Source organism: Loxodonta africana, chromosome 2 (assembly GCF_030014295.1).
Source record: "Loxodonta africana isolate mLoxAfr1 chromosome 2, mLoxAfr1.hap2, whole genome shotgun sequence".
In the NCBI taxonomy this organism is placed as follows: Eukaryota; Metazoa; Chordata; class Mammalia; order Proboscidea; family Elephantidae; genus Loxodonta; species Loxodonta africana.
In genome coordinates, this window is record NC_087343.1 from 209,519,385 (window position 1) to 209,542,004 (window position 22,620).

The 22,620-nt window shown below is 38.9% G+C and overlaps 1 protein-coding gene across 1 annotated transcript; it reads left to right on the plus strand.

The window, feature by feature from the left end:
- Positions 1–21,362: 21,362 nt before the first annotated feature.
- On the plus strand, positions 21,363–22,408 carry LOC100659864 (olfactory receptor 14A16-like). Its single transcript, XM_010600259.3, has one exon. The coding sequence runs from the start codon at positions 21,461–21,463 to the stop codon at positions 22,406–22,408; it is 948 nt and encodes a 315-aa protein (XP_010598561.1). The 5' UTR covers positions 21,363–21,460.
- The last annotated feature ends 212 nt before the right edge of the window (positions 22,409–22,620 follow it).

Genomic DNA, 22,620 nt, shown 5'->3' on the forward strand with positions numbered 1-22,620 from the left:
AGCCCCCTCCTCCCTCCTGCTGTTTGCTGTTCTCAGGTCCTTTTTGCTCCACAGCCAGCCAAGATTATGCATATGGCAGAAATAAGACCACAGACTCAGAAATTTAGGGAAAAGATCACTGCTGTTTACTGAGGATCTGGGACAACAAAGAAAAGAGGAAAGTATCCATTGGGAAGAAGCTGGAGCCTAATGCAGCTCAATTTACCTTCCACTGCTCTTTTGATATAGCTGTTATGTTCTGTCACCTTAATACATTCAATCATTTGTATAAAAGTTGATTATGGATTATTTGGGTTGTGCTAGCCACCAAACATGTCATGTATAAGGAATGGGGCTTTATTTCTTGTTTCTAACCCGTTTAATGTTCTTCTCTTGCCTCATTTCACTGATTATAACCTCCAATACAATATTTAATAAAAGTAGTGATGGTGTTTAATCCTGTGTGTTCCCTATTTTAAAGAAAATAATCTAACAATTCTTCATCTTGTTGGTTTTTGGAGACAAACACTATCAGGTAAAGGATGCTTTGTTGACATTGTGTTAGTAAAGGGTGTTGGATTTTTTTCATTGCCTTTTCTGCACTGAATGTCATGACAATATTTTTTTTCCCTTTTAACCTATAAAAAAATTAAATCACAAACACATTAGATCTAAATAAAATATTTTAAACATTCTAAACATTGACTGACTATATGGTATATGCATGCATGCATGTATATGGGTTATTGTTGTTAGGTGCCGTTGAGTTGATTCTGACTCATAGCGACCTTGTGAAACAGAATAGAACTGCTCCATAGGGTTTTCATCTCTATAATCTTTACAGAAACAGATCACCAGGTCTTTCTCCTGTGGAGCTACTTGATGGGTTCGAATCTCTAACCTGTCAATTAGCAACCAAGTGCTTAACAATTTCACAACCAGGGCTCTTTGTATGTACATGCACAGACATGTACGTACATAGACATGTATCTATATATCTAGTTTTATATACATATAAAAACAACCCATTGCCATCCAGTCAATTCTGACTCATAGTAACCCTATAGGACAGAGCAGAACTTCTCCACTTTCCCATAGGATATCCAAGGCTGTAAATTTTTACAGTGTAGACTGCTACATCTTTCTCCCTTGGAGCAGCTGGTGGGCTTTAACTGTCAACTTTTCTGTTAGCAGCCAAGCGCTTAACCACAGCACTACCAGGGCTCCTCAGCATATATATAAAACCAAACCAAACCCTTTGCTGCTGAGTCAATTTTAACTCATAGCGACTCTATAAGACAGAGTAGAACTGCCCCACAGAATTTCCAAGGAATGCCTGGTGGATTCGAACTGCCAACCTTTTGGTTAGCAGCCATAGCACTTAACCACTACATCACCAGGATTTCCCTGTATGTTGTTGTTGTTATGTGCCGTCAAGTCAGTTCTGACTCATAGCGACCCTATGTACCACAGAACGAGACAGAACGAAACACTGCCTGGTCCTTGCCCATCCTTACAATTGTTTGTTATGCTTGAGCCCATCATTGCAGACACCGTGTCAATCCATCTCATTGAGGGTATTCCTCTTTTCCACTGACCCTGTACTTTACCAAGCATGATGTTCTAGTATATACAGCCAAAAAAAAAAAAAAACTCATTGCCATCCAGTCAATTCCAGGGACCCTATAGCACAGAACAGATCTGCCCCATAGGGTTTACAAGGAGCAGTTGTTGGGTTGGAAGTGTTGACCTTTTTTTGGTTAGCAACCATAGCTCTTAACTACTGCTCCAGACATGTGTATATACAGACTTGTGTATATATAAAACCCGTTGCCATGGAGTCGATTCTGACTCATAGGGACCCTAGAAGACAGAGTAGAACTGCCCCATAAGGTTTCCAAGGAGCTCCTGGTGGATTCAAACCGCTGACCTTTTGATTAGCAGCCGTAGCTCTTAACTGCTATGCTACCAGGGTTTCCATATATATATATATATATATATATATGTATATATATATATATATATATATATATATATATATATATATATGTAGTCCGTAAGTGGTGCAAATGCTTAACAGACTTGGCTGCTTATTGGAAGTCCACCCAGAAGAGCCTCAGAAGAAAGGCCTGGTGACCTACTTCTGAAAAGTCAGCCATTGAAAACCCTAAAGAGCATAGTTCTGCTCTGACACACATGGGGTCACGAGGAATCAGAATTGACTCAATGGCAACTGGTCTGATTTGGATATACAGTGAGACCTGTAAGAGCCAGAACTCAACAGGACTGCCTTGTTTTTTCAGGCCTTGCAAGTTTTCTGATTTTGACAAGGTGCAGTCTTACCACTTTTCCATTGCTTGTTTTAGTGGAAAATGTTTCCTTCTCTGACAGGTTTCTGCCTTACACAGTTTTTGGCTTAGGTAGTTTTTATTATATCTCTATCTCTATATATCTAGATCCAGATCTAGATCTAGATCAATATATGGTCTGTGTACATATAAATATATGTATATATCCATATATTCACATATTTCAATAAAAAGACAAATGCCTAGGGTCTTAAAAGCTTGCAAGTGGCCAGCCAAGTTACAATTGATCTCTGTTTGCCTGGAGCAGCAGAAAAAGAGGGAGAGTCAGGAATAGGAGGAGGAAATGGAATATGCATCTAATAACTTCCATGAGCAAATGCCTCCTTTGCCATAAGACCAGAATTGGATGGTGCCCAGCTTCCATTACTGAACATTTTGATCCAAGATTCTATGGACGAGTCCTTATCAAAAGGGGGAAAATGCAGAATAGAAGTCCAAATTCTCATACGTATCAGATTTTCTGGGGCCATTGAGGATGGATGAAACCCTGAAAATGTTGCCCTAAGATAATCTTTAAATCTTCAACCAAAAATATCCTCTGAAGTCTTATTTAAACTGAACAATAAGCTTAGCTTATTTAGTAAAGAATGTTTTCTTTGAACATCATGCACTTTTTTTTTTTTTAGTTTTTCATTCAACAATTTATACAAAAATTGCTTTCTGACATTGGTTTCTATCCCCGCAATGTGTCAACACTCTCCCCTTCTCCACACGGATTCCCCATTTCCATTCATCTTATTTTCCTGTCCCTTCCTGCCTTCTCACTTTTTGCTTTTAGACAAGTGTTGCCCATTTGGTCTGGTTTACATGATCAACCTAAGAAGTACGTTCCTCACATGTCTTATGGTTTGTTTAATAGACATGTTTAATCTTTGGCTGAAGGGTGAAATTTGGGAGTGACTTTGGTTCTGAGTTAAAGGGTGTCTGGGGGCCACAGTCTTTGTGTTTCTCCAGTCTCTGTCAGCCCAGTAAGTCTGGTCTTTTTTATGAATTTGAATTTTATTCTACATTTTTCGCCTGCTCTGCCCAGCACCCTCCATTGTGATCCCTGTCAGAGGTTTTGGTGGTGGTAGCAAGGCACCACCTAGTTCTTTTTGGCACAGAGTGGTGGAGACTGTGGTTCATGTGATCAATTAATCCTTTGAATTAATATTTTCCTAGTGCCTTTGGTATTCTTCGTTCTCCTTTGTTCCGGATGGGATGGCACCAATAGCTGTATCTTACATGGCCACTCACAAGCTTCTTTTTTTTTTTAGATAATTTTTATTGTGCTTTAAGTGAAAGTTTACAAATCAAGTCAGTTTCTCACATATAAACTCGTATACACCTTACTACATACTCCCATTTACTCTCCCCCTAATGAGTCAGCCCGCTCCCTCCCTCCAGTCTCTGCTTTTGAGACCGTTTTGCCAGTTTCTAACCCTCTCTACCCTCCCATCTCCAGACGGGAGATGCCAACACAGTCTCAAGTGTCCACCTGATACAAGTAGCTCACTCCTCATTAGCATCTCTCTCCAACCCATTGTCCACCCCAGTCCATGTCTGATGAGTTGTCTTGGGGAATGGTTCCTATCCTGGGCCAACAGAAAGTTTGGGAACCATGTCCACCGGGATTCTTCTAGTCTCAGTCAGACCATTAAGTCTCATCTTTTCATGAGAATTTGGGGTCTGCATCCCACTGTTCTGCTCCCTCAGGGGATTTCTGTTGTGCTCCCTGTCAGGGCAGTCATCAGTTATGGCTGGGCACCATCTAGTTCTTCTGGTCTCAGGTTGATGTAAGTCTCTAGTTCATGTGGCCCTTTCTGTTTCTTTGGCTCATAATTATCTTGTGACCTTGGGGCTCTTCATTTGCCTTTGATCCAGGTGGGTTGAGACCAATTGATGCATCTTAGATGGCCACTTGTTAGCATTTAAGACCCCAGATGCCACACTTCAAAGTGGGATGCAGAATGTTTTCTTAATAGAATTTATTTTGCCAATTGACTTAGATGTTCCCTGAAGCCATAGTCCCCAAACCCCCACCCTTGCTCTGTTCACCTTTGAAGCATTCAGTTTATCCAGGAAACTGCTTTTGGTCCAGTCCAGTTGAGCTGACCTTCCCTGTATTGAGTATTGTCCTTCCATTCACCTAAAGTAGTTCTTGTCTACTATTCAATCAGTAAATAATCCTCTCCTACCCTCCCTTCCTCCCCCCTCTCGTAACCACAAAAGAATGTGTTCTTCTCAGTTTATACTGTTTCTCAAGATCTTATAATAGTGGTCTTATACAATATTTGTCCTTTTGCACCTGACTTATTTCACTCAGCTTAATGCCTTCCAGGTTCCTCCATGTTATGAAATGTTTCACAGATTCGTCACTGTTCTTTATCAATGCGTAATATTCCACTGTGTGAATATACCATGATTTATTTATCCATTCATTCATTGATGGACACCTTGGTTGCTTCCAGCTTTTTGCTATTGTAAACAGTGCTGCAGTAAACATGGGTGTGCATATATCTGTTCATGTAAAGGCTCTTATTTCTCCAGGATATATTCCGAGTAGTGGGCTTCTGAGTTGTATGGTACTTCTATTTCTAACTTTTTAAGGAAACGCCAGATAGATTTCCAAAGTGGCTGTACCATTTTACATTCCCACCAGCAGTGTATAAGAGTTCCAATCTCTCCGCAGCCTCTCCAACATTTATTATTTTGTGTTTTTTAGATTAATGCCAGCCTTGTTGGAGTGAGACGGAATCTCATCATAGTTTTAATTTGCGTTTTTCTAATGGCTAATGAGCAAGAGCATTTTCTCATGTATCTGTTAGCCACCTAAATATCTTCCTTAGTGAAATGCGTGTTCATTTCCTTTGCCCAATTTTTAATTGGGTTGTTGTCTTTTTGTGGTTGAGTTTTAGTAGATTCATATAGGTTTTAGAGATCAGATGCTGGTTGGAGACGTCATAGCTGAAAATTTTTTCACAATCTGTAGGTGGTCTTTTTACTCTTTTGGTGAAGTGTTTAGATGAGCATCAGTGTTTGATTTTTAGGAGCTCTCAGTTATCTGGTTTCTCTTCGTCATTTTTAGTAATGTTTTGTATTCTGTTTAAGCCTTGTATTAGGGCTCCTAACATTGTCCCTATTTTTTCCTCCATGATCTTTATTGTTTTAGTCTTTATGTTTAGGTCTTTGATCCACTTGGAGTTAGTTTTTGTGCATGGTATGAGGTATGGGTCCTCTTTCATTTTTTTGCAAACGGATATCCAGTTATGCCAGCACCATTTCTAAAAAGACTATCTTTTCCCCAATTAACTGACACTGGGCCTTTGTCAAATATCAGCTGCTCATATGTGGACGGGTTTATATCTAAGTTCTCAATTTTGTTCCATTGGTCTATGTGCCTGTTGTTGTACCAGTACCAAGCTGTTTTGACTACTGCGGCTGTATAATATGTTCTAAAATCAGGTAGAGTGAGGCCTCCCACTTTCTTCCTCTTTTTCAGTAATGCTTTACTAATCCAGGGCTTCTTTCCCTTCCATATGAAGTTGGTGACTTGATTCTCCATCACATTAAAAAATGTCTTTGCAATTTGGATCAGAAGTGCATTGTATATATAGATGGCTTTTGGTAGAATAGACATTTTTACTATGTTAAGTCTTCCTATCCATGAGCAAGGTATGTTTTTCCACTTATGTAGGTCCCTTTTAGTTTCATGCGCTAGTACTTTGTAGTTTTCTTTGTATAAGTCTTTTACACCTTTGGTAAGATTATTTCCTAAGTATTTTATCTTCTTGGGGGCTACTGTGAATGGTATTGATTTGGTGATTTCCTCTTCGATGTTCTTTTTGTTGGTGTAGAGGAATCCAAGTGATTTTTGTATGTTTATCTTGTAACCTGAAACTCTGCCGAACTCTTCTATTAGTTTCAGTAGTTTCCTTGAGGATTCCTTAGGGTTTTCTGTGTATAAGATCATGTCATCTGCAAATAGAGATAATTTTACTTCTTCCTTGCCAGTCTGGATGCCCTTTATTTCTTTGTCTAGCCTAATTGCTCTGGCTAGGACGTCTAGCACAATGTTGCATAAGAGCAGTGATAAAGGGCATCCTTGTCTGGTTCCTGTTCTAAAGGGTAATGCTTTCAGGCTCTCTCCATTTAGAGTGATGTTGGCTATTGGCTTTGTATAAAGTATAGATGCCCTTTTTTATGTTGAGGAATTTTCCTTCAATTCCTATTTTGCTGAGAGTTTTTATCATGAATGGGTGTTGGACTTTGTCAAATGCCTTTTCTGCATCAATTGATAAGATCATGTGGTTTTTGTCATTTGTTTTATTTATATGATGGATTACATCAATGGTTTTTCTAATATTGAACCAACCTTGCATACCTGGTATAAATCCCACTTGGTCATGGTGGATTATTTTTTTGATATGTTGTTGAATTCTATTGGCTAGAATTTTGTTGAGGATTTTTGCATCTATGTTCATGAGGGATATAAGTCTATAATTTTCTTTTTTGTGGTGTCTTTACCTGGTTTTGGTATCAGGGATATGGTGGCTTCATAGAATGAGTTAGGTAGCATTCCATCATTTTCTATACTTTGAAATACCTTTAGTAGTAGTGATGTTAACTCTTCTCTGAAAGTTTGGTAGAACTCTAGAGTGAAGGCATCCGGGCCAGGGTTTTTTTTTGTTGGGAGTTTTTTGATTACCGTTTCAATCTCTTCTTTTGTTATGGGTCTATTTAGTTGTTCCACTTCTGATTGTGTTAGTTTAGGTAGGTAGTGTTTTTCCAGGAGCTCATCCATTTCTTCTAGGTTTGCAAATTTGTTAGAGTACAATTTTTCATAATAATCTGATATGATTCTTTTAATTTCAGTTGGGTCTGTTGTGATGTGGCCCTTCTCGTTTCTTATTCGGGTTATTTGTTTCCTTTCCTGTATTTCTTTAGTCAGTCTAGCCAATGGTTTATCAATTTTGTTAATTTTTTCAAAGAACCAGCTTTTGGCTTTGTTAATTCTTTCAATTGTTTTTCTGTTCTCTAATTCATTTAGTTCAGTTCTAATTTTTATTATTTGTTTTCTTTTGTTGCTCACTTTCTATTTGTTCAAGTTGTAGGGACAGTTCTCTGATTTTGGCTCTTTCATCTTTATGTATGTGTGCATTTATCGATATATATTGATCTCTGAGCACTGCTTTTGCTGTGTCCCAGAGGTTTTGATAGGAAGTGTTTTCATTCTCGTTGCATTCTATGAATTTCTTTATTCCCTCCTTTATGTCTTCTATAACCTAGTCTTTTTTGAGCAGGGTACTGTTCAATTTCCAAGTATTTGATTTCTTTCCCCTGATTTTTCTGTTATTGATTACTGCTTTTATGTCCTTGTGGCTTGAGAAGATGCTTTGTAGTATTTAGATGTTTTTGATTCTGCAAGTTTGTTTTATGACCTATTCTAGAGAATGATCTATTCTAAAGAATGTTCCATGTGCACTAGAAAAAAAAGGATACTTTGCAGCTGTTGGGTGGAGTGTTCTGTATAAGTCTATGAGGTCAAGTTGGTTGATTGTAGCAATTAGGTCTTCCATGTCTCTGTTGAGCTTCTTATTGGAAGTCCTATCCTTTCCCCGAAAGTGGTGTGTTGAAGTCTCCTACTATAATTGTGGAGGTGTCTATCTCACTTTTCAGTTCTGTTCAAGTTTGTCTTATGTATCTTGCAGCCCTGTCATTGGGTGCACAAATATTTAATACGGTTATATCTTCCTGGTCAATTGTCCCTTTAATCATTATGTAGTGTTCTTCTTTATCCTTTGTGGTGGATTTAACTTTAAAGTCTATTTTGTCAGAAATTAATATTACCACTCCTGCTCTTTTTTGATTGTTGTTTGCTTGATACAATTTTTCCCACCCTTTGAGTTTTAGTTTGTTTGTGTCTCTAAGTCTAAGGTGTGTCTCTTGTAGGCAGCATATAGACGGATCATGTGTCTTTATCTAGTCTGAGACTCTCTGTCTCTTTATTGGTGCATTTAGTCCATTTACATTCAGCGTACTTACAGATAAGTGTGTGTTTAGTGCTGTCACTTTGATGCCTTCTTGTGTGTGTTGTTGACAATTTCATTCTTCCACTTACTTTTTTGTGCTCAGACGTTTTTCTTTGTAAATTGTGTGTTCCTCATTTTCATAGTAGTCGAATTTATGTTTGCTGAGTCTTTATGTTTTTCTTGGTTTTTATTTTGAGTTATGGAATTGTTAGAGCTCTTTGTGGTTACCTTAATATTTACCCCTATTTTTCTAAGTAAAAACCTAGCTTGTATCGTCCTATATTGCCTTGTTTTCCTCTCCATATCACAGTTCTATGCCTCCTGTATTTAGTCCCTCTTTTTGATTATTGTGATCTTTTACATAATGACTTCAATGATTCCCTGTTTTGAGTATTTTTTTTCTTTTTAAAATTAATCTTAATTTGTCTTTTTGATTTCCCTATTTGAGTTGATATCAGGATGTTCTGTTCTGTGACCTTGTGTTGTGTTGGTATCTGGTATTATTGATTTTCTGACCAAACAATTTCCTTTAGTATTTCTTGTAGCTTTGGTTTGGTTTTTGCAAATTCTCTAAGCTTGTGTTGATCTGTAAATGTTTTAATTTCACCTTCATATTTGAGAGAGAGTTTTGCTGGATATATGATCCTTGGCTGGCAGTTTTTCTCCTTCAATGCTCTATATATGTCATCCCATTGCCTTCTTGACTGCATGGTTTCTGCTGAGTAGTCTGAACTTATTGATTCTCCTTTGTAGGAGACTTTTCTTTGTTCCCTGGCTGGTTTTAAAATTTTCTCTTTATCTTTGGTTTTGGCAAGTTTGATGATAATATGTCTTGGTGAATTTCTTTTTGGATCAATCTTATATGGGGTTCGATGAGCATCTTGGATAGATATCCTTTTGTCTTTCATGATGCCAGCGAAGTTTTCTGCCACCAGGTCTTCAACTATTCTCTCTGTATTTTCTGTTATCCCCCCCTGTTCTGGGACTCCAATCACACGCAAGTTGTTCTTCTTGATAGAATCCCACATGAATCTTAGGGTTTCTTCATTTTTGTTAATTCTTTTATCTGATTTTTCTTCAGCTACATTTTTATATCGGTGTCAATTGCCTTATCCTGCAGTTCCCCTGCTCTGCATTCCAATTGCTCGATTCTGCTCCTCTGACTTCCTATTGATTTGTCTAATTCTGTAATTTTACTGTTAATCTTTTGGATTTCGGAATGCTGTCTCTCTATGGATTCTTGCAACTTATTAATTTTTCCACTATGTTCTTGAATAATCTTTTTGATTTCTGCAACTGCTTTATCAGTGTGTTCCTTGACTTTTTCTGTAGATTGCCTTATTTCATTTCTGAGGTCATCCCTGATGTCTTGAAGCATTCTGTAAATTAGTTTTTTATATTCTGCATCTGGCAATTCCAGGATTGTATCTTCATTTGGGAAAGATTTTGATTCTTTAATTTGGGGATTTGTAGAAGCAATCGTGGTCTGCTTCTTTATATGGTTTGATATCGGCTGCTGTCTCCAAGCCATCTCTAAGATATTGGAATGGTTTATTTTACATTTGCTCACTGAGTCTTATCGTTTTGTTTTCTTTCAATATATGCAGATGGGCTACTAGATTGCGCTGTCTTGATTGTTGTAGCCTTTGAATCAGTTATGTCCTATTACCAGCTGGTTTGGGCTGTTACCAGATATATAAGCCTAAGAGTCCACTCACTATTCTTGAATAGAATCAGCTTACGTGTTCTGATTTTGGGTCACCAAGTGTGTGGTGTAGACTGGCACCTATTCACTTAGAGGAGTAGTGGTGATTGTTGTGTGCACCAGCTTCTAGTAGCAGCAGGGGTCACACTCCAGGGGGGCAGGATGCTGAGAGCCTTCCCCCACGTGCCAGTGAGGTAGGTATGTCTCTATTCCTAAAGCACTTTGGTGGATGGACTCTGCAGCTGTACCTTAGGCTCCCAGTGCATGTACCTCTAAAGATTGGTAGGTGTCAGTATCCTCAGACCCCTTAGGCAAGTGGCTAGGTGGTTTAGGTGGAGCTTCAGCCCTCAGCTCCTCATTGTGGATCAGTGAGGGCTCTGTTTAATAGGTAGAGATATCAGACCTGGAAAACTTGTCTTTCCAGGGATCCACTAAAACAATTACAGTCAGATCTCTATCAGAATTTCCTTTGCATTGTAATAGGCACCTTGTTCCCTGTAGGGATGAAAGCCAAAGACTGTGGATCTCTTATGCTCGGCTAGAGCTTGTTCTATATTTTTATTCCAATTTTGGGAAGTCAGGGAAGGATTTTTGGTCCCTGGGTTTTTAGTAGCTGCTTCTCTCAGGTCAGGAGAATGGGTTAGGAAAAGGAAAAAAAAAAAAAAAAAACGCAGAGCACTTCACTCCCTGGCCCAGAAAATTCCAATGTTAATGAAGATGCCTGGGGCAGGGAGGGGAGGGATTAGATAGATAGGAGAGAGTAGCATCCAGGAATATAGACAAAGTTACTTATCTTGCTTGGTGATGACTGTTTTATCTGAGATTCCCGAGGGGCATGTACCTTGTGTGCTGGCTGGGTCGAGATTGCCCCCTAGGGTCAAACCTGAGTCCCATGCTTGTGCTATCTCAGAAGCCGTAGTCAGCTCCTCTGCTTCCAGTCCAAAGCCCAGCAACAAAGTTCCCCAGCTGGGACGCTGCACTCCAGGCTCCAAAACCAGTCTCTGCCTCCTGGTGACTTCTCCTCCTGTCAGCTGCCTCCTTGAGCTTCCTGCCTGCACTGGCTGGGCTTCCCCCAAGGTCCCTTCAGGGGGCTAGGGCTGCCTCCCATGTTTGCACCATCTCAGAAAGCCGTGCTTAGCTCCCCTGAGCCCAGTCCAAAGCCTGGCGCCAAGGTTTTCTGACTGGGACACTGGCTTGAGGCTCTGAAAACAGTCCCTCCTTCCCTGCGGTTGCTCGTTCTCTCGTTAGCTGCGTCAGCGTGCAACCTGCTTGCGCTGGCTGAGTCTTTACTGAGGTTACCCCAGGGGGTTAGGGGTTAGGGCTGTGTCCTGTGCCTGCCCTGCCTCAGCAAGCTGCAATCAGCCCCACCACTCAGCACCAGGGAACCGTGAGGGCTCAAGACTGTGGAGTGGGACACTGGTTCCAGAGGCGGTCACTGCTTCAGGGCACAGCTTTTCGCTACCCTGTCACTCAGGTCAACACTTTAGATCTGTGTTTGCTGGTCAGGGTTCGTAGATTTTCATGTATGTGATCGATTCACTTGTTTTTCCGAGTCTTTGTTGCAAGAGGGATTTGAGGTAGCTTCTACCTAGTGAGCCATCTTGGCCCCGCCTCCATTGTGAACTTTTGAAGTACTATCTATACGGGATCAAACTGACAACAGCAACTCAAAAGTTCAGATAGGAAGTTTACAGGCAGTGAATTCATATTATTAGGGGAAGAAAAATTCAGAAATGGGGAGTGAGAATGGTTGCGCAGAATGAAATCAATGTCACTGAATTGTACATGTAGAAATTGTTGAATTGGTATATGGTTTGCTTGTGTACTGTCAACAACAATAAAAAATGAAATGTTTATGTATACACACACACACTCACATATGTAATTTATAAATACTCTTAGCCAAAAATGATATCTTAAATTCTGTTATAACTGGAGGGTGCAATTTGGAGTAATGATGTGATTTCATTTTTAGTAGTGAAATTCAAAAATATTAAATGTATATTAAAATGTTTTGTTGTGAGAGATATGGGTTAATGGAAAACACTTAAAGAGTTGGTAAGAGTATACCTTTGCAAACATTTTGGGAAGCATGAACATAATATACCCAATCATCAATATATTATCAAATTGTATCAATTATCAAAGTGCACTATATCAATTAAACTGCAAGAAATATTCCTAAACAATCACATACACATGTGCACAGAGGATGTAATTACAATTATGTTAATGAAAAGTTTGCTTGTAAAGAGAAGACAGGATTTTCAAATGCTGGATACCAATGCCATGGAATAATGAGGAGCACTGGTAACATAATGGTTAAGTGCTAGGCTGCTAATTGAAAGGTTTGTGGTTCAAATCGACCCAGCCACTCCGTGGGAGAAAGACTTGGCCATCTACTTCTGTAAAGATTACAGCCAAGAAAACCTTATTGGTACGGTTTCACTCTGTCACGTAGGGTCACTGAATTGAAATCAACGCAAGAGTACCCAACTACAGCAAAAAAAAAAAAAAAAACAGATAAAAACACAATGCCATGAAGAATATTGCTGTGTGTGAAAACTGGATCTCTGAACCATGCATGGCAAATGTTGTAAGATGTATTTTTATAAATATATATGCCAAGGGGGCCAAGATGGTGGACTAGGTAGATGCTACCTCGGATCCCTCTTGCAAAAAAGACTCAGAAAAACAAATGAATCGATCACGTACATAACAATCTACAAACCCTGAACAACAAACACAGACTTAGAGACGGAGAACGAACAAATACAGGGAAGCAGCGACTGTTCTCGGAGCCTGGAGCCAGCGTCCCAGGCAGTGATGGCTCGGAGACAGCAGTCAATATCAAACCACATAAAGAAGCAGACCATGACAGCTTCTAAAACCCCCCAAACAAAAGAATCAAAATCTTTCCCAAATGAAGATACTATCCTGGAATTATCAGATACAGAATATAAAAAAACTAATTTACGGAATGCTTCAAGACATCAGGGATGACCTCAGAAACGAAATAAGGCAATCTACAGAAAAAGCCAAGGAACACACTGATAAAGCAGTTGAAGAAATCAAAAAGATTATTCAAGAATACAGTGGAAAAATTAATAAGTTGCAAGAATCCATAGAGAGACAGCATTCAGAAATCCAAAAGATTAACAATAAAATTACAGAATTAGACAACCCAATAGGAAGTCAGAGGAGCAGACTCGAGCAATTAGAATACAGACTGGGAAATCTGGAGGACCAGGGAATTAACACCAACATAGTTGAAAAAAAATCAGATAAAAGAATTTAAAAAAATGAAGAAACCCTAAGAATCATGTGGGACTCTATCAAGAAGGATAACTTGCGTGTGATTGGAGTCCCAGAACAGGGAGGGAGGACAGAAAACACAGAGAGAATAGTTGAAGATCTCCTGACAGAAAACTTCCCTGACATCATGAAAGACGAAAGGATATCTATCCAAGATGCTCATCGAACCCCATTTAAGATTGATCCAAAAAGAAAAACACCAAGACATATTATCATCAAACTCACCAAAACCAAAGATAAAGAGAAAATTTTAAAAGCAGCCAGGGGGAAAAGAAAGGTTTCCTTCGAGGGAGAATCAATAAGAATAAGTTCAGACTACTCAGCAGAAACCATGCAGGCAAGAAGGGAATGGGACGACATATACAGAACACTGAAGGAGAAAAACTGCCAGCCAAGGATCATATATCCAGCAAAACTCTCTCTGAAATATGAAGGCGAAATTGAGATATTTACAGATCAACACAAGCTTAGAGAATTTGCAAAAACCAAACCAAAGCTACAAGAAATACTAAAGGAAATTGTTTGGTCAGAAAACCAATAATATCAGATACCAGCACAACGCAAGGTCACAAAACAGAACATCCTGATATCAAGTCAAATAGGGAAATCACAAAAACAAATTAAGATTAATTTTTAAAAAAATGCTCGTACAGGGAATCATTGAAGTCAATATGTAAAAGATCACAATAATCAAAAAGAGGGACTAAATATAGGTGGCATAGAACTGCCATATGGAAAGTGATACAAGGTGGTATAGAACAATACAAGTTAGGTTTTTACTTAGAAAAATAGGGGTAAATATTAAGGTAACCACAAAGAGGTATAACAACTCCATAACTCAAGATAAAAGCCAAGAAAAATGTAACGACTCAACAAACATAAAGTCAAACACTACGAAAATGAGGATCTCACAATTTACTAAGAAAAACGTCTCAGCACAAAAAAGTAAGTGGAAAAATGAAATTGTCAACAACATACACAAGAAGGCATCAAAATGACAACACTAAACACTTATTTATCTATAATTACCCTGAATGTAAATGGACTAAATGCACCAATAAAGAGACAGAGAGTCTCGGACTGGATAAAGAAACACGATCCGTCTATATGCGGCCTACAAGAGACACACCTTAGACTTAGAGACACAAACAAACTAAAACTCAAAGGATGGAAAAAAATATATCAAGCAAACAATAAGCAAAAAAGAAGAGGAGTAGCAATATTAATTTCTGACAAAATAGACTTTAGACTTAAATCCACCACAAAGGATAAAGAAGGACACTACATAATGATAAAAGGGACAATTGATCAGGAAGATATAACCATATTAAATATTTATGCACCCAATGACAGGGCTGCAAGATACATAAAACAAACTTTAACAGAACTGAAAAGTGAGATAGACACCTCCACAATTATAGTAGGAGACTTCAACACACCACTTTCGGAGAAGGACAGGACATCCAGTAAGAAGCTCAATACAGACACGGAAGACCTAGTTACAACAATCAACCAACTTGACCTCATTGACTTATACAGAACTCTCCACCCAACTGCTGCAAAGTATACTTTTTTTTCTAGCGCACATGGAACATTCTCTAGAATAGACCACATATTAGGTCATGAAACAAACCTCTGCAGAATCCGAAACATCGAAATATTACAAAGCATCGTCTCAGACCACAAGGCAATAAAACTAGAAATCAATAACAGAAAAACTAGGGAAAAGAAATCAAATATTTGGAAACTGAACAATACCCCCCTGAAAAAAGACTGGGTTATAGAAGACATCAAGGAGGGAATAAGGAAAGTCATAGAATGCAACGAGAATGAAAATACTTCCTATCAAAACCTCTGGGACACAACAAAAGCAGTGCTCAGAGGCCAATTTATATCAATAAATGCACACATACAAAAAGAAGAAAGAGCCAAAATCAGAGAACTGCCCCTACAACTTGAACAAATAGAAAGTGAGCAACAAAAGAATCCATCAGGCACCAGAAGAAAACAAATAATAAAAATTAGAGCTGAACGAAATGAATTAGAGAACAGAAAAACAATTTAAAGAATTAACAAAGCCAAAAGCTGGTTCTTTGAAAAAATTAACAAAATTGATAAACCATTGGCTAGACTGACTAAAGAAATACAGGAAAGGAAACAAATAACCTGAATAAGAAACGAGATGGGCCACATCACAACAGACCCAACTGAAATTAAAAGAATCATATCAGATTATTACGAAAAATTGTACTCTAACAAATTTGCAAACCTAGAAGAAATGGATGAATTCCTAGAAAAACACTACCTACCTAAACTAACACAATCAGAAGTGGAACAACTAAATAGACCCATAACAAAAGAAGAGATTGAAACGGTAATCAAAAAACTCCCAACAAAAAAAAGCCCTGGCCCGGATGGCTTTACTGCAGTTCTACCAAACTTTCAGAGAAGAGTTAACACCACTAGTACTAAAGGTATTTCAGAGCATAGAAAAGGACGGAATACTACCAAACTCATTCTATGAAGCCACCATCTCCCTGATACCAAAACCAGGTAAAGGCATCACAAAAAAAGAATATTACAGACCTATATCCCTCATGAACACAGATGCAAAAATCTCAACAAAATTCTAGCCAATAGAATTCAACAACATATCAAAAAAATAACTCACCATGACCAAGTGGGATTTGTACCAGGTATGCAAAGCTGGTTTAATATTAGAAAAACCATTAATGCAATACACCACATAAATAAAACAAAAGATAAAAACCACATGATCTTATCAATTGATGCAGAAAAGGCATTTGACAAAGTTCAACACCCATTTATGATAAAAACTTTCACCAAAATAGGAATTGAAGGAAAATTCCTCAACATAATAAAGGGCATCTATGCAAAGCCAACAGCCAATATCACTCTAAATGGAAAGAACCTGAAAGCATTTCCCTTGAGTACGGGAACCAGACAAGGATGCCCTTTATCACTGCTCTTATTCAACATTGTGCTAGAAGTCCTAGCCACAGCAATTAGGCTAGACAAAGAAATAAAGGGCATCCGGACTGGCAAAGAGAAAGTAAAAGTATCTCTACTTGCAGATGACATGATCTTATGCACAGAAAACCCCAATGAATCCACCAGAAAACTACTGAAACTAATAGATGAGTTTGGCAGAGTCTCAGGTTATGAGATAAACATACAAAAATCAGTTGGATTCCTCTACATCAATAAAAAGAACATCGAAGAGGAAATAACCAAATCAATACCATTCACAGTAGCCCCCAAGAAGATAAAATACTTAGGAATAAATCTTACCAAGGATGTAAAAGACCTATACAAAGAAAACTACAAAGCTCTACTACAAGAAATTCAAAAGGACATACTTAAGTGGAAAAACATACCTTGCTCATGGATAGGAAGACTTAATATAGTAAAAATGTCTATTCTACCAAAAGCCATCTATACATACAATGCACTTCCGATCCAAATTCCCATGTCGTTTTTTAAGGTGATAGAGAAACAAATCACCAACTTCATATGGAAGGGAAAGAAGCCTCGGATAAGCAAAGCTTTACTGAAAAAGAAGAAGAAAGTGGGAGGCCTCACTCTACCTGATTTCAGAAGTTATTATACAGCCACAGTAGTCAAAACAGCCTGGTATTGGTACAACAACAGGCACATAGACCAATGGAACAGAATTGAGAACCCAGATATAAATCCATCCACATACGAGCAGCTGATATTTGACAAAGGCTCAGAGTCAGTTAATTGGGGAAAAGATAGTCTTTTTAACAAATGGTGCTGGCATAATTGGATATCCATTTGCAAAAAAATGAAACAGGACCCATACCTCACACCAAGCACAAAAACTAACTCCAAGTGGATCAAAGACCTAAACATAAAGACTAAAACGATAAAGATCATGGAAGAAAAAATAGGGACAACCTTAGGAGCCCTAATACAAGGCATAAACAGAATACAAAACATTACCAAAAATGATGAAGAGAAACCCGATAACTGGGAGCTCCTAAAAATCAAACACCTATGCTCATCTAAAGACTTCACCAAAAGAGTAAAAAGACCACCTACAGACTGGGAAAGAATTTTCAGCTATGACATCTCCGACCAGCGCCTGATCTCTAAAATCTATATGATTCTGTGAAAACTCAATCATAAAAAGACAAACAACCCAATCAAGAAGTGGGCAAAGGATATGAACACACACTTCACTAAAGAAGATATTCAGGCAGCCAACAGATACATGAGAAAATGCTCTCGATCATTAGCCATTAGAGAAATGCAAATTAAAACTACGATGAGATTCCATCTCACTCCAACAAGGCTGGCATTAATCCAAAAAACACAAAATAATAAATGTTGGAGAGGCTGCGGAGAGATTGGAGCTCTTATACACTGCTGGTGGGAATGTCAAATGGTACAACCACTTTGGAAATCTATCTGGCGTTATCTTAAACAGTTAGAAATAGAACTACCATACAATCCATAAATCCCACTCCTCGGAATATACCCTAGAGAAATAAGAGCCTTCACACAAACAGATATATGCACACCCATGTTTATTGCAGCTCTGTTTACAATAGCAAAAAGTTGGAAGCAACCAAGGTGTCCATCAACGGATGAATGGGTAAATAAATTGTGGTATATTCACACAATGGAATACTACGCATCGATAAAGAATAGTGACGATTCTATGAAACATTCCATAACATGGTGGAATCTGGAAGGCATTATGCTGAGCGAAATTAGTCAGAGGCAAAAGGACAAATATTGTATAAGACCACTATTATAAGATCTTGAGAAATAGTATAAACTGAGAAGAACACATACTTCTGTGGTTACGAGGTGGGGAGGGAGGGAGGGTGGAGGAGGGTTTTTTACTGATTAATTAGTAGATAAGAACTGCTTTAGGTGAAGGGAAGGACAATACTCAATACATGGAAGGTCAGCTCAACTGGACTGGACCAAAAGCAAAGAAGTTTCCGGGATAAAGTGAATGCTTCAAAGGTCAGCGGAACAAGGGCGGGGGTTTTGGGACCATGGTTTAAGAGGACTTCTAAGTCAATTGGCAAAATAATTCTATTATGAAAACATTCTGCGTCCCACTTTGAAATGTGGCGTCTGGGGTCTTAAATGCTAACAAGCAGCTATCTAGGATGCATCAATTGGTCTCAACCCCCCTGGAGCAAAGGAGAATGAAGAACACCAAGGCCACACGACAACTAAAAGCCCAAGAGACAGAAAGGGCCACATGAACCAGAGATCTACATCACCCTGAGACCAGAAGAACTAGTTGGTGCCCGGCCACAATCGATGACTGCCCTGACAGGGAGCACAACAGAGAACCCCTGAGGGAGGAGGAGATCAGTGGGATGCAGACCCCAAATTCTCATAAAAAGACCATACTTAATGGGCTGACTGAGACTAGAGGAATCCCGGCGGTCATGGTCCCCAAACCTTCTGTTGGCACAGGACAGGAACCACCCCCGAAGACAACTCATCAGACATGAAAGGGACTGGACAGTGGGTAGGTGAGAGATGCTGATGAAGAGTGAGCTAATTATATCAAGTGGTCACTAGAGACTGTGTTGGCATCTCCTGTCTGGAGGGGGGATGAGAGGATAGAGAGAGTTGGAAGCTGGCAAAATTGTCACGAAAGGAGAGACTGGAAGGGCTGACTCATTAGGGGGAGAGCAAGTGGGAGTACGGAGTAAGGTGTATATAAAGTTAAATGTGACAGTCTGACTTGATTTGTAAACGTTCACTTGAAGCTCAATAAACGTTAATAAAAATGTATATATATATGCCAAGTAATAAGAAGATTTTTGAAGGAAATATTCCCAAAAGTGCAACTCTAGTTCTTCCTGGGAAGAAATTTTCAAATGAGGCTCTTCATGCACGTTTCACATTAATTGAGGTTTTCTTACATTGCTTTATTTTACACAGATAATATTTTCACAGACACTAGTGTTAAAATGACAAAAACAAAACAACAAAAAAAGCAGAGCTAAGAAACAATAAAACAAAACATTTTGACCTAATACATGTTCCCAAATATAAATTTCAATACTTGAATTCAAATGTTCTATTTTCTATTAAAAAGTTAGTGTTGTAACTCATTATGAGTAGAAAGAAACAAAACGAACATATTCCTACAGTTGTATATCCTTATCACAGAAAACCTCTAGGGGCATTTGAATTCTCCTTTTGTGTGGTCCTAAGTCCTGGTGTTCACGGTCCTCAGAGCCTAAATCCCACCCCAATTATACTGCAGTGACCTCATATGAAGTGAACAGATAATTAACCTTGAACTAAAGCCTAAGGCAGAAGGGGAGGGGAACCTGAAACTGAGAAGACACACAGGACTGGTAAGGTAATTAAGCAGCCTTGGTGATAGAACACTCCACCATTCCGGAATGAAAGTGTCTGTTGAGGGCAGACACAGAATTGTCCTTTGCTTCCTCTTACTCCATGTATAAGAACCCATACAGTGAAGAAACGGGAGAAAACGTGCCCCATCCTACTCCTACTGTGCCTATTGGGGTCTTTCCACTTCATGCCTGACTGCCAGTAGTAACCAAAGGAAAGATAAATCTCTGTGAATTTTGATAACATTGATATATTTTGATAAATTTCCTCAATTCTTCTGATGTCCTCAGAAAGAGGAAATTTTAACATCGTCATCTGTATCCATGGAAGAAGACTCTGCTAACTGGTGAGACTATTATCCACCCAATTTGTTTTTAGGAGAGAAAAAATGAGAGAATGTTCTGAGAATCCAAGGTGTTTCTTGACCATCCCACTGAATGTGCAGACCACACTTGTTTTGTTTAAATGAAAGCTGGGGCAGGGCGGGAGGGGAGGGAGAAAAATTGTTACAAATGATACCTTTGTAAATGTGAGAATGAGGACGAAGTGGACATTGACGAACTCACTGTATTGTCTCAGGCAAGACCACTGTCATGGTTGTAGTTTATAGGGAGAGAGAAGATGCTCCTTCACAGCAGCCGTTACTCTCTACTTGCTAGTAATTAGGTGAGAAGTGACAACCTGGACATCGCAGATTTTACTAAAAACCTTTCTATTTGACATCAACTAGAAAAGATGCCATCCTAGTGTGATACTAAGGTAGGCCTTTTCCCCTATTCTGCCTAGGGCCTTCTTCGTATTATTTTTAACCACCTTCACAAACCTACGCTTTTCTTTTTATTTTATTGTATTTTATTTGTCACGAAGGTCAAGAGCATATTTATCAAATGACTTTTGGAAGCAGTCAGTAGAAAAGAGAAAGATTGTGTTAATCACTTTACATGCGGAACATATCCTAAACCGCCTACCTGTAAAACCAAACCCATTGTGATCTAATCGATTCCAACTCAGAGGAACCCTGTAGGACACAGTAGATTTGCCCCATAGGGTTTCCAAGGGAAGCAGACTATCTCATCTTGCTCCCGTGGAGCTGGTGGGCTAGCACCATCAACCTTTCAGTTAGCAGCAGAGCACTGTGCCACCAGGGCTGAAAACCCCTACACCTGCCTAGTAATCTCCTAAGGCATGGGAGGTGATAAAACTTTTCTTGCTTCCTGGACAGACGCACTTTTGTTGCATCCTCTGCCTTTTTCTAAACTGCCTTTAATGCCAATCATATTTCAATTTGCTGTAATATCACAAGAAAAAAAAATACAGTTGCACACAAATACATTCATACTCACGGCAACCCCATTCATGTTAGGGTTGAACTATTCTCCATAGGATTTTCAGTGGCTGGTTTATTGCAAGTAGATTATCAAGTTTTTCTTCTGAGGTAGCTTTCTGTGTACTCAAACCACCAACCTTTTGGGTAGCAGCCCAGCACATTAACTGCTTCCATTTACAATAAGAAAATGGAGCTATACTGTATAATGCTATTTTCCTGGGACTTTTCTGATCAACTTCGCTCCAAACTGAATCAAACCATGTTAAGGGCAAAGCAAAAGTGAATATAACCAGAAGATCCAGACTACTGAGTTCATATCTGAGTGGAATAATTATCTGTGTTATCTTTATTTCCACAGACAAGAATCAGCATGCCTGAGAAACTAGCCAACACGACCATCATAATGGAATTCTTGCTCGTGGGATTCCCTGATGACTGGATGCTACAGAGAATGTATGCCGCCCTCTTCTTCCTCATTTACCTCACAGCACTGATGGGGAACCTCCTCATTGTCACCCTCACCACCACTGATGGGCGTCTCCATTCTCCCATGTATTTCTTCCTGAAGAATTTGTCCTTGATTGATATCTGCTACATCTCTGTCACTGTCCCCAAGTCCATCATGAACTCTCTGACTAAGAGTCATTCTATCTCCTTCCTAGGATGTGCCTCACAAATTTTTTTTTTCATTTTTTTTGCTGGCACAGAGTATGCCCTCCTTATAGTCATGTCCTATGACCGCTATACCGCCATCTGCCATCCTTTGCACTATGAGACCACTATGAATAGAGGCGCCTGTGTGCAGATGGTGACTGCATCGTGGCTCTGCGGATGTGTCTATGGATCTATCCACGCAGCAGGTACATTCTCTGTCAATTTCTGTGGACCTAAAATAGTGCACCAGTTCTTCTGTGACATTCCATCACTGCTTACACTTGCTTGTCCTGGGGAACAAATTCTAGAATATGCGTTTATAATTGCCAGCTTTTCCTTTGCCTTTTTATGCTTCCTTTTCATGATTGCCTCATATGTTCACATTTTCTCAGCTGTCTTAAGGATTCCATCTGCTCAAGGCAAGTTCAGAACTGTCTCCACCTGCATGCCCCACCTCACTGTGGTGGTCTTGTTCCTCTTTTCTGGCCTTGTTACATATTTAGGTACAAACTATAAATCTACATCATCACCGAATCTGCTCATGTCTGTATTATACTCTATGTTACCTCCCAGCTTGAATCCTGTTATATATAGCCTGAGGAATGAGGATATGAAATTAGCCCTAGGCAAATTACTGGGTGGTAAAATGTTGCCGAAGACGTAAGTATTCTGCTATCTTTAAAATATTTGGAGTGCATTTTCTCTTAAGTCAAAAGAAGTTTTTAAAATGTATTTTGACCATCTATATCTTTGGAACACAAAAAATATCTTCAAGTTTAAAAATTCTCCTCCATATTGACTTGGGACAGCCTTGTCACTTTGATTTTTAGTGATTTTTTTGCTTTACTTTTCAGCATTACATTTATTTAAAAATAT